Source organism: Neopelma chrysocephalum, unplaced genomic scaffold (genome assembly GCF_003984885.1).
Source record: "Neopelma chrysocephalum unplaced genomic scaffold, ASM398488v2 Primary Assembly neopelma1_89, whole genome shotgun sequence".
NCBI lineage: Eukaryota > Metazoa > Chordata > Aves > Passeriformes > Pipridae > Neopelma > Neopelma chrysocephalum.
In genome coordinates, this window is record NW_020897751.1 from 174,670 (window position 1) to 188,523 (window position 13,854).

Here is a 13,854-nt window from a genome sequence, read left to right on the forward strand (position 1 = left end):
CCTGTCAGGGACTTGCAGAGCCAGAAGGTCCCCCCTGAGCCTCCTTTGCTCCAGGCTGAGCCCCCCCAGCTCCCTCAGCCCCTCCTGCTGCTCCAGCCCCTTCCCAGCTCCATTCCCTTCCCTGCACACGCTCCAGCCCCTCCAGGTCTCTCCTGTTGAGGGCCCAGCACTGGGCCCAGCCCTCGAGGTCCCTCAGCAGTGCCAGCACAGGGGAACAATCCCTGCCCTGATCCTGCTCCCTGGAAAGGGAAGGATATGTTTGGGGCAGCACCAACACAGCATTTCAGCTCTTGCAAGAGGTGCTCTGAGCACAGTGAATCTCCAGCTCTTCCCTGTGGTTCAGCTTTGGATTAGATTTTTCCAGAGTTTTGCTCTACCCTTAGTCTTTGAAATTGCTTCTCTCCATGTCATTATGGCACAGGGCTTTTAATTGATTGTGCTTTGGGCTGACCTCTTTACCAGGAAAACAGCAGTTCATCTGCTCTGGGTGGCAGCAACAGCCAAACACTGTCCCTGTTTCAGGAAGCTTTAGGTTTGCTTTTTAATTTCTGACACAAAAGGTGATACACTCATTCTTTCGTCAGGCAGGTCCAGTGGGGGAGCTGCATACCAGTTTCCTCTTCAAAAATCCCCACTGACTGACTGATTTCTGTTGTTACTTTAACTATCTCTCTTGTTTTTAAATAGACCTTTAGGTATTTTGGGTTTTTTCAGAAGGAAGCAGTATAAACTGTGTCAGTACTTGGCACACAATTAGCTATGTTTTTCCAGATTGCTTTATTTCTGAGTCACTTGTGTGATAAATTACTGACTTGGATGGCAAGATACACATTATTTGAAATTCTTTATGCAGGGTTATGGTCTGAGCCTGTGAGAGATCTCAGAGCATTCTAAGGACACAAGCGTCTGAGCCCTGAGGGAATCCAAGACTGCCATAACATTACCCGGCTTCTCCTTAGCTTACCTTCTATTTAAAAATGGGCTAAAATTGCTTGTCAGGGGGGATGTAGCAGAATTCCAGCCGGGATGTGCCCCAGGTGGCACCAGGAACCAGCCAGAGCCCTGTGCAGGGGGCAAACCCACACCTCCAAAGTGAAAGTGGAAGGTCGGCAGCACTCAGTGAACGCTGCTCAGCCTTGACTCTGGGGTTCAACCACCTCTTTTTGCTGCTTGCAGATGGCTCCGAGAGGTTCCTCTGTGAGTCTGTCTTCAGCTTCCAGGTGGCGTCGACGCTGAAGCAGGTGAAGCACGGTGAGCACCGTCTGCTGCGGCGGGGAAGGGGGCAGGGGAGAAGCCTGACCTGCTCTCGGGTGCCAACCACAAGAAAGCACCACGAACGCTAAGTCAGGCCACCCCCCGAGTCCTTTTGCAAGCCCTATGCAAAGGAGCCCGCAGAGCCTGGGTGGGAACAGGCCCTGCCTCCCAAAGCTTGTTTGTCCGTGGTGCTGCCTGTGCGGGAGGTGAGGCCAGAGGAGGAGGTGATGGGCAGGAAACACCCACGCTCTGATCTCTCAGCCCGGCACTGAGTGTCTCTCTGGCCCGGGGCAAAGAGACGCTCCATTCCACCTTTGTTTCTCAGCTGAGCCCTCGTGGCACCGGCAGGGTCAAGCAAGGTTCCCAGAGGTGCTCAGGAGGTGCCTGGCGTGGCGTGGTGTGACGGGGCTGACTCCACTCCCTGCCTCCCCAGGGAACAGCCTTACGTCTTCTTTGAACCTCTGTTTCCCTCCTGGGCCCTTCGCCCTGTAACCAAAGGATGGGCTTGACTGCACCCAGCTTGGGTTCTCAGAGCAGAGCTCAGCACCAGATCCTGCCTGCTGCTGCAGGGTCACATCCTTTCTGTCCCCACCTCTTGTCAGCTCAAATGGTACTTCCACCTGTTGTCTCAGGCCGTGGAGGTTTCCTGTCCTCCTCCGGTTGTCAGGAGGTGGTCTGAGGGCGTGCAGCAGCTTGCAAGGCCGTGATCCTCTATTTATGAACCAAAAAGCCAAGCTGAACTTCTGAGCCCTTGTTTCCACAGCTCTGTTGTGGCTGTAGCTACCGGGGGCTGCTGCACAGCCTGGCACCCCGACAAAGACCAGCCTTGGAAACTGGTTTGCAGAGCACCTCCCTGTTTTCTCTTTGTAAGAAAGGTGTAGGGCTTAAAGGAAAAGATCAAGGTCATCATTTTTTGGCTTGTTTGTTTGACAGTTCCCAAAAGCACTCTGTTGCAGAGGTGGAGTGAGAACAGTCCCTCTCCAAAGCACCCAGTGCTGCAGTCAGCATAAATCATGCACAGTTTATGTTACACCTCTCTCTAGTCCTGGGCCGTCTCTCCAAGAGGCTGCAGTGAGTTTACAGCACACTGTTACACTTTCAGCAGAGCCAGGAGAAGAGATAATTCCCATCTCTGCACCACTGCAGATAATTTAACTGAAAATGGAGCCCATGTACCCAGCACACAAATCAGTTATAGATAAACCTAAGAGGAACGTGTTGTCTTGGGGATCCCCAGGGACAGACCTTCATCTTGTTAGCAGGATCTGATTGCAGAGCCTTTCTGCCACACTCACCCAGGTCCTCCTCCGAGGACCTTCATTAAAGCCAGGAGTTCTTTGTGCTGCTCCCAGCTCTCCCGTGGGCTGACCAAGCCCTCTGAACTTCTCTGTTCTTCTGCACTATAAATATTTATGCTAAAGAAATGAGCTCCATCCTGTTTTCACCCCTGTACACTAATGGGCCTTGTGTTTCCCTGTTAGGACTTGAATGTACACGGCACGGGCAGGGATGGGTAAATACACACCGGGGCAGAAAAGCCTGTCCCTGCTTTCTCCTCGCCTTTTGCACAGGGGGGTTTGGATTCAAATGGGCTCGGTGGGTTTTATTCCACCCTGCTCCCCACTGACAGCTGGGAATTTGCATCTAATTGAAAGGTTTAATTGCACTGCCATTGCAAACCACAGTTACCTTTGAACTCGCAGATCAACAAGTCGCAAGGATGGAAAAACTAGCCGGTCTGGTGGAGGAGCTGGAGGCAGATGAGTGGAGGTACAAGCCAATAGAGCAGCTCCTGGGATTCACTCCTTCCTCGGCCTGAGTGTGTCTGGATTGCTGCTGTCAGGGAGCAGAAGAAAAACATTCCCTGGCCTGGCTTCCAAACCCCCCCCATCCATGAGATGCTGACAGCTGCATCGGCACGGCGGGGCTCTGTTTGAGAGCGGGGATCCCCCGTAAAGCTGCCAATAAACAGAAATGACTGGATTCTGTAAGTCCTCACTCTGACAGGCTGGCAGGGCTCAGGCTCTGTAACTTAGAAGGCAGGATCAGCTGTGCAGCTCTCGGAGAGTCACTGTATTATTGACAGAGGAGGGCACACTGACAGTGTGGCCGCGGGGAGGGCGACCCAGTAACTCGGCCTGGCCCTGCGCTGGCACACGGCCGGAGCTCCGGGTGACTGGGGAAACCCCTGTCTGTGCTCTGCAGCAAATGACACCCTGCCAAAAACACTCCTGAGCCCCAGCCCTTGTTCTGAGGGATGGACAGGGCAGGAACTGTCCCAGGTCAGGTGAGGTGCCAGGCAGTAACTCCGAAGCTGTTCCCTCTCCATCACCATTTCTCTAGTAGCGCTGGTAAGGAAGGACACTGCTCTTTCTTTAACACTCTGAATCTTTTTCCTCTTTGTTCTGTATTAAATTTCTCTGTGACAATAAAATAATTCTCTCTTTGAAACAGTTTATCTGATGGGGGAGGGTCTGATGAGGGAAACAATCAGCTGTTCAGGAGGTAGGCAGAGGTTTAATGAAGCTCGGAGGCAGCTGGGCTGTCGTGATGGTCAAGTGAAGTTCAGTTTGAGAGGAACTCACGCTCAAAAGTGGATTGATTTAAATCAGATTTTAATCTTGGTTTAGCTCTGCCAGCAGCACAAACCCCTTATTTAAATCCATCCATTTTAATCATCTTGTTTTTCGGTTGTACTTCACTTCTGTTCCTGGAGGGAACTGGATTTCCATGTTCCGGCATAACCGTTTCAACATGATTTTCCATGGATGAGAGCCTTCACCCCACGGCTCTGCTGGCCAGCAGGGGGTAGGAGCAGCACCGTATGCAAGCAATTATATGATTTACTGCTCCAGATGCCTAAGTCTTCCATTTTCAACATCTTATTTACTAGATGATTGTATTTTTTACTCACTATTTCAGTCCAGCCACATCTGGATTGAAACAGATTAATTGGAAACTCTCCCCATTTTAGCTGGATCACCAGCAGTGAGCCAAAACTAAGGGGGAAAAGTACACAGCCACCTTCTGTGTTTGTTGCTGTTAATAAATCAGTTCCAGTGTCAGAGATTTGGGTGATCCAGAGCCCCACACTGCTGGTGAAGCCCGAGCTCCAGCTCCGTGGAAATTCACGGCGAGGTTCCTGGAGCGGTGTAGGGGCGTTCCCACGGACGGCTGCGGCTCAGCTGAGACGTGTCCCGGCCCCGGCCCCAGCCCGGAAAACCTCCTCCCCAGCCTTGGAGGGCTGCCAGCCCCTGCTCTGCGGGGGCCTCCTGCACAGTCAGCGGGTCCGTGGCCAGGATCGCTTTAAACGTGACGGCAGGCGGGATCAAAACCCCATCCCAGATGGGCCTGCTTGGGAAAGAAGGGAGCGTTTCAATCATCAGCTTTTTTGTTTGGTATTATCTATTTTTAATCCTGCTTACTCCAGCCACCTAAATGTACCTTGGCCAAGCCTGCCAAAAATACCCGCCCTGTATTTTGTGTGGGGTTTGGGAACAGAACAGCAGATCCCCAAACCCCCCACTTGCTGAACCCGGCGTAATCAGACCCAGAAAGAGCCCTTCCTTTCTACTGCTCGACTTGGAAAACTTTTCCACTCCACCAGCCCTCTGGGAACGCTGGGGGCTCGGTGCCTGCGCTGGGGGCTCGGTGCCTGCGGCGCTGCCCACGGGATGCAGTGCCCAGGCAGTGCCCAGACCTCCCTGTACACATCCAGAACACGGCGGGGCTGAGATTTATCCCCCTCGCCCTCCTCCCATTCCTTGTTTTCCAGCCGCTCTTTGTGCTGGGACAGAGCAGGAGCAGGGAACGTCCCCGGCTCCGTGCTGTACATGGTGTGTTTGTATGTGTGCCCAGCACCAAAATAGACACATGTGTGAGAGCTATTGAGAGGAAGTGAAAAGTTCACCCTGTACAGTACTACGAATGCACAAACATGTTGTTGGCCGTTCCCTCCTCCCGCTCAGTAAACACTTTATGTAAGGCAGGGAGAGCTGGAGGCATCGCTGCACCGTCCTGGCAAAACCCCTCCGCTCTCCCCCTCCTCCAAACCCAGCTTTGCCCTGGCAGCTGGAAACTCCCCAGCCTGTTTCCTGCTTTGCAGATCAGTGGGGCAGCGCCGGCCGTAAATATCCCTCCTCGAGGTTTGGGAGCCCCGTTGCCCCCTCACCCCGGGGCTCTCGGGGGCTGTTCGGAGGCCGCAGCTGAGCACGGAGCGCAGGGGGGGAAGGGAACCCGTCAGCTGCCAGAAAAAGTTGATGCAGGGGAGGGAGAATAAAAAAAAAAAAAAAAGCCGAACAAAGAGCCTCGTTCAGGGCGGCTGGTTGGTTTTCCTGTGGGTGCTCGAGGCAGAACGTTGTGTACCGGCCCCGCTCACACCTCCCCTCCCCGGCTCCTCGCACCGCTGGCCACGGCCCCAGCCCGGCCACGGCGCCAAGGCACGCGCTCGCCCCGCTGCCCGGGCAAGGAGCCCGCCCGGGAGGGCCCCTCCAGCATCCAGGGTGCAGCAGAGCGGGGCAGCACCCCCGAAACACCATCCCCCGTCTTCTCCCCCAGAAGCACCCAAGGGGAGATGAGTTTCAGAGCCCCCCCCCCCCGCAAATCTGCGGTGCCAACTCGGCATCTCAGCTGCCAAAAACCTGTCCACCGCCCTCCTGGATGCACGTTCCTTGTTCCTCTCCGCCCGGCTCCTGCAGCTGCTTGTCCCGGGGGCGAGAGACGGGCCCGGGAGGTTTGGCTGTGGCAGGGACCTGCCCGGCCGGCGGCACGCCGGGACCTGCCGCCGCGTCCCACGCAGCCACAGCTCACCTGTCACACCTGGCCACGGGCACAGAGCGTGCACAGGGTCACCCCTCGTGTGCCCCCCACCCCCTGCCACAATCGGGGACCCTGTGAGCGAGGACAGGGCCAGAGAGGGTGCGAAGGACACCCACCCAGGAGGCACCGAGGGGACACCCCAAAAACGGCAGCCTCAGCCCCTCTGTTACATTCCCCACGGGAATGCTTGGACACGGAGGATCACAGTGGCCTCTGCGCCGACCCCGAGGGACAAAATAATGTGCAAATCTACCTAAAAGCAGCTTTTTGGGCCACGGAGCTGCCGGGAACAAACAACTACACCGCAGGCAGTGGCAGCACCTTGTGGGGCAGGAATTCACCCCCCACCGTACGTGGGGCACAGTTTGTACCCGACGTGCACCAAGGCACTCGCTGAGCCCCTCAATGCATCTCCTCCCTTCCTCCTCCTCCTCCTCTCCAGCCCCCTCCCCCTGCAGCCCTGCAAAACCGCTGAGCTCAGCACATCCCGGGCAGGGGCCCAGCCCAGGACCCTCCCCACTGCCAGCCGCTCCCCCCGGCTCCGGCTTAACCCTTTGCAAAGCCAGCCAGGCTGGAGCTCGGAATGATCCAGCAAATCTCAACACGGAAGGGCATCCCACAAGGCACAGCCGCCTGGGAACAGCCTGTCCGGAGAGTTTAGATCCCTCTCTGTTCTCCCGGAAAGGCCAGCAGGTCAGGGGGAAGACACACTGCTCCTCCACAAAAACCATGCTGGGTTTGAGCCAGCAGCAGGACCTGGGGAGGGGAAGCTCAGGGATTAGCTACACTGGAGCTAACTAAACTTTGCTTTCCAGCCCAAAACCATTCCTCGAGGCTCGGCTGAGGTGGAGCAGCCTGGATCTCAGCCTCTTTTGGGGAGGAGAAGGAGCTGCCAGCCCCACATCCTCTCCCTTCCCAGCCGAAGTGCACGGACTTATGTTGGGATTATTTTATTGCAGGGATCAAAAACTACATTTCCCTTTAAAACTTGCCATCACACCAGAGCTGCCTGCTCCCCTGCCTACCAGGAGATGCTATGGCAAAGAAAGAAAAATATTTATGCTTGGCTCCAGAATTCCAGCTTATTTTTAGCAAGGCGTCTTCCCTCTGGTCCTTTACTTCTTTTTTGTTTATTTGCCATTTTCCCCCTGTTTTGACCCCAAAACCAGCAGTTCCTCATCTATTTTCAGCCTCACCCAGCCAACATTTGTACCGACTTAGTGGTTGTGGGGACAAATAAACCCACGAGGTACATTTTGTGAAAAACAGGATCCTAAGCACCATCCAGCCGTTTCTGAGCGTGAGTGTGCAAATATCGGGGTGTATTTCTAACAGCTGGGGTTGGAAGCTGCTCATCTTTTATTCCCAAAAGCCGAGCAGTGGCTCTGCAAGCTGCAGGCGGGAGCCTGGACTTGTTCCCAGCTCCCCACACAGCCCCTCTGCTCCCTGGGATGCTCCCCACTCCCAAAAGGGCGATGGATTCAAGCTTCGAGCCCTAAAAAGCAGCTGCTGGTGGGGTGCCCAGACCCCCCAGCACCCGCTGCCCCGCACCCTTTGGGCAGGGGGTCACCACGGAGGGGGTCCTGTCCCCCTCGCCGCCGGGCACTTTCTGCACTGTGTTTACTGCCGGGCTGTTATCAATCTCGGCTCGGGAAGGACAGGACCCAAGATAGGTCCTGGGGTGACTGCAGAGTGTGCTCAGCCCCTCCGATAAAGCCGCGGGCAGCGCAGCGGGAGGACAAACAAAGCCCTTTATCGCCAGTTCGGCTGCCTGAGCTCCTCGGGGTCTGGCTTGGGGAAGGTCACGTACGCGGGGCCGGGCACGCACGGACCGGGGGGCGGGGGACACACTCGCAGGGCGGAGGGCTTGCGGGATGGCGGGGGCTCGTCCCGGTTTTAGGAGCCACGAGGGAAGGAAGATGGGGATTCTCCCCAGCCTGGCACTGAGCAAAAGCCCATCCCAGCCTGGCCGTGCCTTGCCCTCGCCCCCCTCGATCTTCAACCCTGTCTCGCTCCAACATCCCTTATTCCCTTAAGAAGCCAGGACAACGCCAGCTAATGGGACACCGGGATCACTCCCGCTCCAGGGCTAATGGGACACCGGGATCACTCCCGCTTCAGGGCAGGGGGCTCAGCCCCAATCCCATGCCGGGGCAGCAGGATCCGCCCGCGCCGGTGGCACCACGCAACCACCGCCTAGAAAACGAGGCGGCTCAAACCCAAGCCATAGGGAAACCCCCGATGTCCCAGAGCAGGGAGGGTCGGGGGGACATGGCGTGTGTCCCCCTCCCCAGCGGGCCGTGCGCCCAGGCGGTGCTGGCACGGGGCCGGCCCCGGGGGCGCGGGGGTGAGTCTGGGCGCTGAGGGGGTGCCCAGGGGCGGTGCCCGGGCCCTGGGGTGTGCGGGGCACGGGGGGGACCCGCCCGACCCCCTGATGCAACCGCGGGTCCCGTTTGCAGCGCCCGGGGCCGCCGGGGAGGGGGCGTGGCCTGGCGCGGAGGGGGGCGGGGTCGGGAGCGGAGGCGTGGCCGAGCGGGGAGGGGGCGTGGCCTCCCGCTGTCACCGGGCAGGAGAGACGCGGCGGACGTGCCCCGCGCTCCCATTGGCGGGCGCGGGGCGGGGGGCGGGGACGCTCGTGCCGCCCCGATATAAGGGGCGGGCACGGACAGTGCGGGCAGAGCGGCGGCAGAGCCGGGACAGGGTCGGTGCCGTCTGTGTCCATATCCACATCCGAAACCATGCCCGGGCTGTGGGAGCGGCTGGCGGGCGGCGAGCGGGGCCGCCTGGAGACCTCCGACTGCGAGTCGCTGGGCAGCGCCTCTGGCTCGGAGGGAGGTGAGTGCGGGCTCCCTAACCGGAGGTTTCTCCGAGGAACGGGGGGAGAATCACTGAGTGTCCCTAAGGGGGGTGGCAGTGCCGTGCCGAGACCCTGTTACGCCCCCAAGCCCCTGGGATCGGTGTTTCCCCCAGCCCACGCGTGTTCTATCCCGAGCCCCCCAGGTGGGTGTTGCCCGGCGCTGACCTGCCTCCGTTCCTCCCGCAGATGCCGAGTACGCCGAGGGGGTGTCGCTGCCGGACCTGGACCTGGAGCTGCTGCACGACCCCGAGGACGAGCTGCTGTGCTCTAACCTGATGGACGTGGTGCAGGCCACGTTGGGCCGGGCCCCGCTGGGCTCCAAGCGCTGTTCCCGGCTGCTGATGCCGGCGCAGCTCCTGGCGCAGGTGCGGGCGGAGCTGCAGCGCCTGGCGCGCAGCGAACCCTGCGGGCTGCGCGGGGCCCTCCTCGACCTGTGCGTGGAGCACGGCAAGGCCTGCCACGACGTGGGGCACATCGCCGTGGACCCCGCCGTGGTGCCCACCTTCCAGCTCACCCTGGTGCTCCGGCTGGACTCCCGCCTCTGGCCCAAGATCCAGGGACTGTTCGCCTCGGGACCGGCCTTCGCGCCGCTGAAGCTGAGCACGGGCTTCAGGGTGATCAAGAAGAAGCTGTACAGCTCCGAGCAGCTGCTCATCGAGGAGTGCTGACGGGCCGGGCCCCGCTTCCCGAGTGCTTTGGAAGAGCCGGTCGGAGCGTTGGGCGGCTCGGGGCAGCCGCTGTAGTTTAGGTTAGGCTGGAGTAGGGCTGTAGGTGGAAGTAGTTTGGGCAGGTGGAGGTCCCCGTGGGGCCCTGCCTATGCCGGGACATCCCTGACGTGGAGCGGACCGGGACCCGGGCGGAGGTCGCTTCGCGCTGTCGATGACTGTGGGATGATCCCGGGCTGATCCCGGTGACTGCGCTCCCGGAGGCGGCAGCGGGGCTGCCGGGGGGGGCGGCCGCTCTCCTGACGGCCGATCGATCGTGGGGCTCTTCTTTTGTAACGAGGATTGTAATCAGTGGGGTTTCGGGGGGCGGGGGGGAGCGAGTGATGGCTGAGCCGTGGGTCTGGATCAAAGACAAACCCCCTCCCCGGCAGCCGGGCGGGAGGGGGCTCTGGAATTGCGCCGTGTCTTTGATCACGAGAGCGGTGGGAGAGGGGCACGTGAGGTGCCGCGGGGCCGGAGGGCAGGACCCCCGGCCCCGACACTGTGTGGGCCTTCATTGGTTACAGTTTACACTCATACACTTGATGTTCAAGTGCGACAATTCCTATGCAAATCGTGTGGGGTGGTTTTTTACTTTTCTAATAAAAGTTGTCTTGATTGATAACCCACCGTCTCCCTGTTGTCAGTCTGGTCCGGGGAGGGGATGATGCAACCCCTGCTCTGAAATCCCCGCTGGCACCCTCGGGAAGGCTTTCCCTTGGCAGGGCAGCCCCTGTGGTGGGAGCTGGAGGTTTTGGGAATGGTGGGGAATCCCGGTGCGCCCACTCCTAATTGCAGCCACGGGGCTGTGACTCAGGGGGGGCTGAGTCAGGGCCCTGAGCCAGCCCAGTGCCTGCTCATGCCTGGGGAGGAACACCCCAGCATCCCAGCCACGAGCTGCTGCTCCTCCCCTGGGAGCCATGGGGGAAAATCTGGGCCGAAAACCAGGAGAACTGGCTAAAATTGTGACTGAGGGGAGGGTCACACCTGCCAGGAACGAGCATACCCCAACCCCAACCGCACTGCCAAGCTCAGACCAATCACACAAACCTGCAATTAGAGGCCTCGGGGGGAAAAGGCTTTCACTCAAGGGTGATTAAGTCACTTGGCAAACGAGGAGCCCTCCCCGAGGAAGGTGTGGGGGGATAGAACCAGCCTGAAACACCGTTTCCATTCACATACGAGTTTGTTCTGGCTCAGGTTTTGAGTTGCTGGAGTTTTTTTGTTTTGTTTTATCCCCCTGTGGACAAACAGTGACTTCTCATGGAAAAAAACTTGGATTTGACACGGACAACCCACAACTGGAGCGTTTCTCACTGGTGTAAATACCACCCAGGAGCAGTCAGGGTGGCACAGCTGGAAACAGACCTTTGCACACCCACATTGGGCAAAGGGGGGGGCTCTGGAACATTTCTCAAAGGGTCACGTGCCAGAGCATCCCCCCCTCACATGAGGGGCATCCCCCTGCTGGGGTCAGGCAGCACCCCGTGGGACCATCCAGCACAAATCCATCCCCGGGGGGGTGGAAAAGGAAGTCCAAACCCCAAGTTTTTTTGGCAAAGCTGCGAGAGGAGCAGGTTTTGGCACTGCCAGGGCAGTGTGTTGCTCCTGGGATGATTTATGGCGCAGTGACCGGGCTGTGCAGTCATCCCCTGCCGAGGCACATTGAGACTTGGAGAGATAAATATAGCCCATAAATACGTGTATTTTTAAATATCAAGCTCCTAAGCACATGGAGGGGGGTGGCCCTGTGCCTCCTGTGCTTCCAGCAGCAGCGTGACCCCCACTTGTCCCCTACCAGCCACTCCAAGGGAAGACAGGGGACTCTGCAGCCTGTTTTTTAAAATCATCATGCCAAGAAAACAGTAAAATCCACCAAAACTCCCAAAAGTGAACACAAAGCAATGGGACACCCTCTTTGCTGGGGGGTGCCCAGCAAAACCCTCTGTTCAGAAAACACCCCATTGTCTCAGCCCCAGCTGTGAAGGTGAAGTTTTGGTCTTATTTATGGCAAAACGGCCTTTCCATGGGAAATTTGGGGGCATAGCAAGGTCCCTGGGGTTTGGCTGCTCTCTGGAAGGTGCCAGGAGCTTCCAGCCAGGCTGGATTAAGTGTCTCCCATGGCAGGGGGGTAGGCAAAGGGATATTTTGGGACCGAGGAGGCATCAGTGGAGCTATTTGTGGCACCAGCATCAGCCTGGGGATCCCAGGTGCCAGCACAGCGGTGGGAAAAGGGAGATTTTGGGGACACAAGCAGCAGTAAGGCAAATGAGGATTTAAATCCCACAGTAATGCTAAACCCTCATGTTTTGCTACCAGAAATTACAGTGAGAAGTGGAGTTTGCTCCCTACCTGCCTGCCAGAGGACACTGCTCCCAGAGTACCTGCCTTTGTTGCCTCCCGATCTTTGGCAGCTGCTCCAATTAAAAGCTTGGGCTAATGAGCTGATGGGCAGCCCAAATCACCTGCAGGTGAGGAAGGACAAAAACACACTGAAATTCAGAGCGTCTCCCATTGCTCTGGACCCAAAACTTAGCAAAACCACCCCAAAAACTGGGCCATGAACGTGCCTGGTTGCAGCCATGCCAGACTCCCCAGGGGCTGACTCACCACTGCTGGGAATGTGGCACGGAGGGACCCACAGGGGCACCACCTCTTCTCCATCCCTCTCCCATCCCAGGGAAGGGGAAGCCCCCCCCAGCACAGGGGTTTTCTGGGATGGCAATGAACCCAAATTCCATCCACTGCCTGCCTGTGTGAATACAACGAGGAGCTGGAGTGAGGAGCTGCAGGACACCAACACAGCCAGAGCCTTTCACATTATAAACATTTATTTATAGATGTACAATTGTATAATTAATTCTAAATTGAGAGATAACAGCCTCTGTGAGCATCCACTGGGATCGACGCCTTCTCGCTCCTTATGATCCGTGGGTATCTACTGGAAAACAGACCAATCCCAAGGTTTTGGCGGGCAGGCTCCGGGCAGGGAATGCCGTCGGGCAGCACATCCAGCTCCTTCCGCGAGCGGGATTCTCCTTCAACCCCGTCCCCATCATCCCTGTGCCTCTATCAAGCGCCATTTCCAAATGCTGAACTTCCACCCACTTCCTGCTGAAGGTGGAAGAGTCATTTAAAAAAAAAAAAAGGATTAAAATCAAAACCCCCTTAAAATCAGGTCCAAGCCACGGTTGGCTGTGGGGTAACAGGGCTTGTGGCCAGTGGGAGGGTGAGATTTCACAAAACAAATTAACAGCTGCAGACAGAGCGAGTGGCTTCCTACGGACAACGGGATAAAACCACCTCTGCCACCCCACCTGGGAGCTGCCCAGCCTCTGATTCACTCCCCGAGCGTGCCGGGGGGACAGTTCTCACTGGAAATGTCTTCAGACACAGATGGAACTGAAGAGCAGCAGAACAAAATTAAAATCATCCAGTTTATCCCGTGGGAGGCAGCTCTGCTTGTGCCAGCTTTGCTTCCAAGGGGTGGCTCCTGACCTCGGGCACCCTCCCGCCGGTGCTGCCTGGCAGTGATGGAGACACAGCACAGGGCCCAGGGCTGCCCTGGTCCCCCCAGCAGAACTGCTTTCAGAAGCAACATCACACTCCATTTCTCGTGGATCTGCAGTATTTCCCAGGTCTCCTCAGGGAAACGTGGTGCTGAGGTGCAGCCAAGGCCCGGCTGCTCTCGGTGGGTGGGTGGGCGAGGAGCCCCGAGCGTGGGACACGCACAGAACCCCTCACAAAGGGCAAGGCCGACGGGAAGCCCTGGTGGGGAGCCCTGGTGGGGAGCCCTGGTGGGGAGCCCTGGTGGGAAGCCCTCTCTGCACGGAGCGCACACCACACGCTGATTACCAGGCAGAATTCCAGCAGAGTCGGCGAAAAAAGAAGTGACGTGCACAGATGAACCCAACGACTGACGAGCACAAACCATCCAGGACAATCCTCCCCGTGGCCCACGCCGGCGCTCAGCTGACCCGCCGCGGCTTCTGCCGACGCTGCAGAACCACAGCACGGCTCCGGGCGGCTCCCCTGGTGCTGTCACCCCCTGCAGCTCTGCAGTTCAGTTTGCTGAAGGCAGGTACGGACATCCCAATGCCCACGACGCCGCTGGGCCTCCCGAAAGCCAAGCACAGCAACTGCAACGTGATTCTTGTGTTAGTGCCGGGCAGGGAAGTGATGCGGAGCGAGACACCCCGGGAAGAGCCTTCCCCGCTTCCC

The 13,854-nt window shown here is 58.0% G+C and overlaps 2 protein-coding genes across 2 annotated transcripts in view; both read left to right on the forward strand.

Annotated features, from left to right (window-relative positions):
* Positions 1-3,700, forward strand: part of ANAPC16 (anaphase promoting complex subunit 16) — a 6,837-nt gene extending 3,137 nt beyond the window's left edge. The window contains exons 3-4 of the mRNA XM_027692902.1: positions 1,177-1,251; positions 2,958-3,700. Coding sequence (XP_027548703.1) covers positions 1,177-1,251; positions 2,958-3,073 — 191 coding nt within the window. The 3' untranslated portion in view covers positions 3,074-3,700. The remainder of the gene's footprint in view (positions 1-1,176; positions 1,252-2,957) is intronic.
* Positions 3,701-8,756: 5,056 nt separating this feature from the next.
* On the forward strand, positions 8,757-10,260 carry DDIT4 (DNA damage inducible transcript 4). Its single transcript, XM_027692901.1, has 2 exons — positions 8,757-8,907; positions 9,116-10,260. Exons 1-2 carry the CDS (start codon positions 8,811-8,813, stop codon positions 9,595-9,597), a joined length of 579 nt encoding a protein of 192 aa, XP_027548702.1. The 5' UTR covers positions 8,757-8,810; the 3' UTR covers positions 9,598-10,260.
* Positions 10,261-13,854: the final 3,594 nt, after the last annotated feature.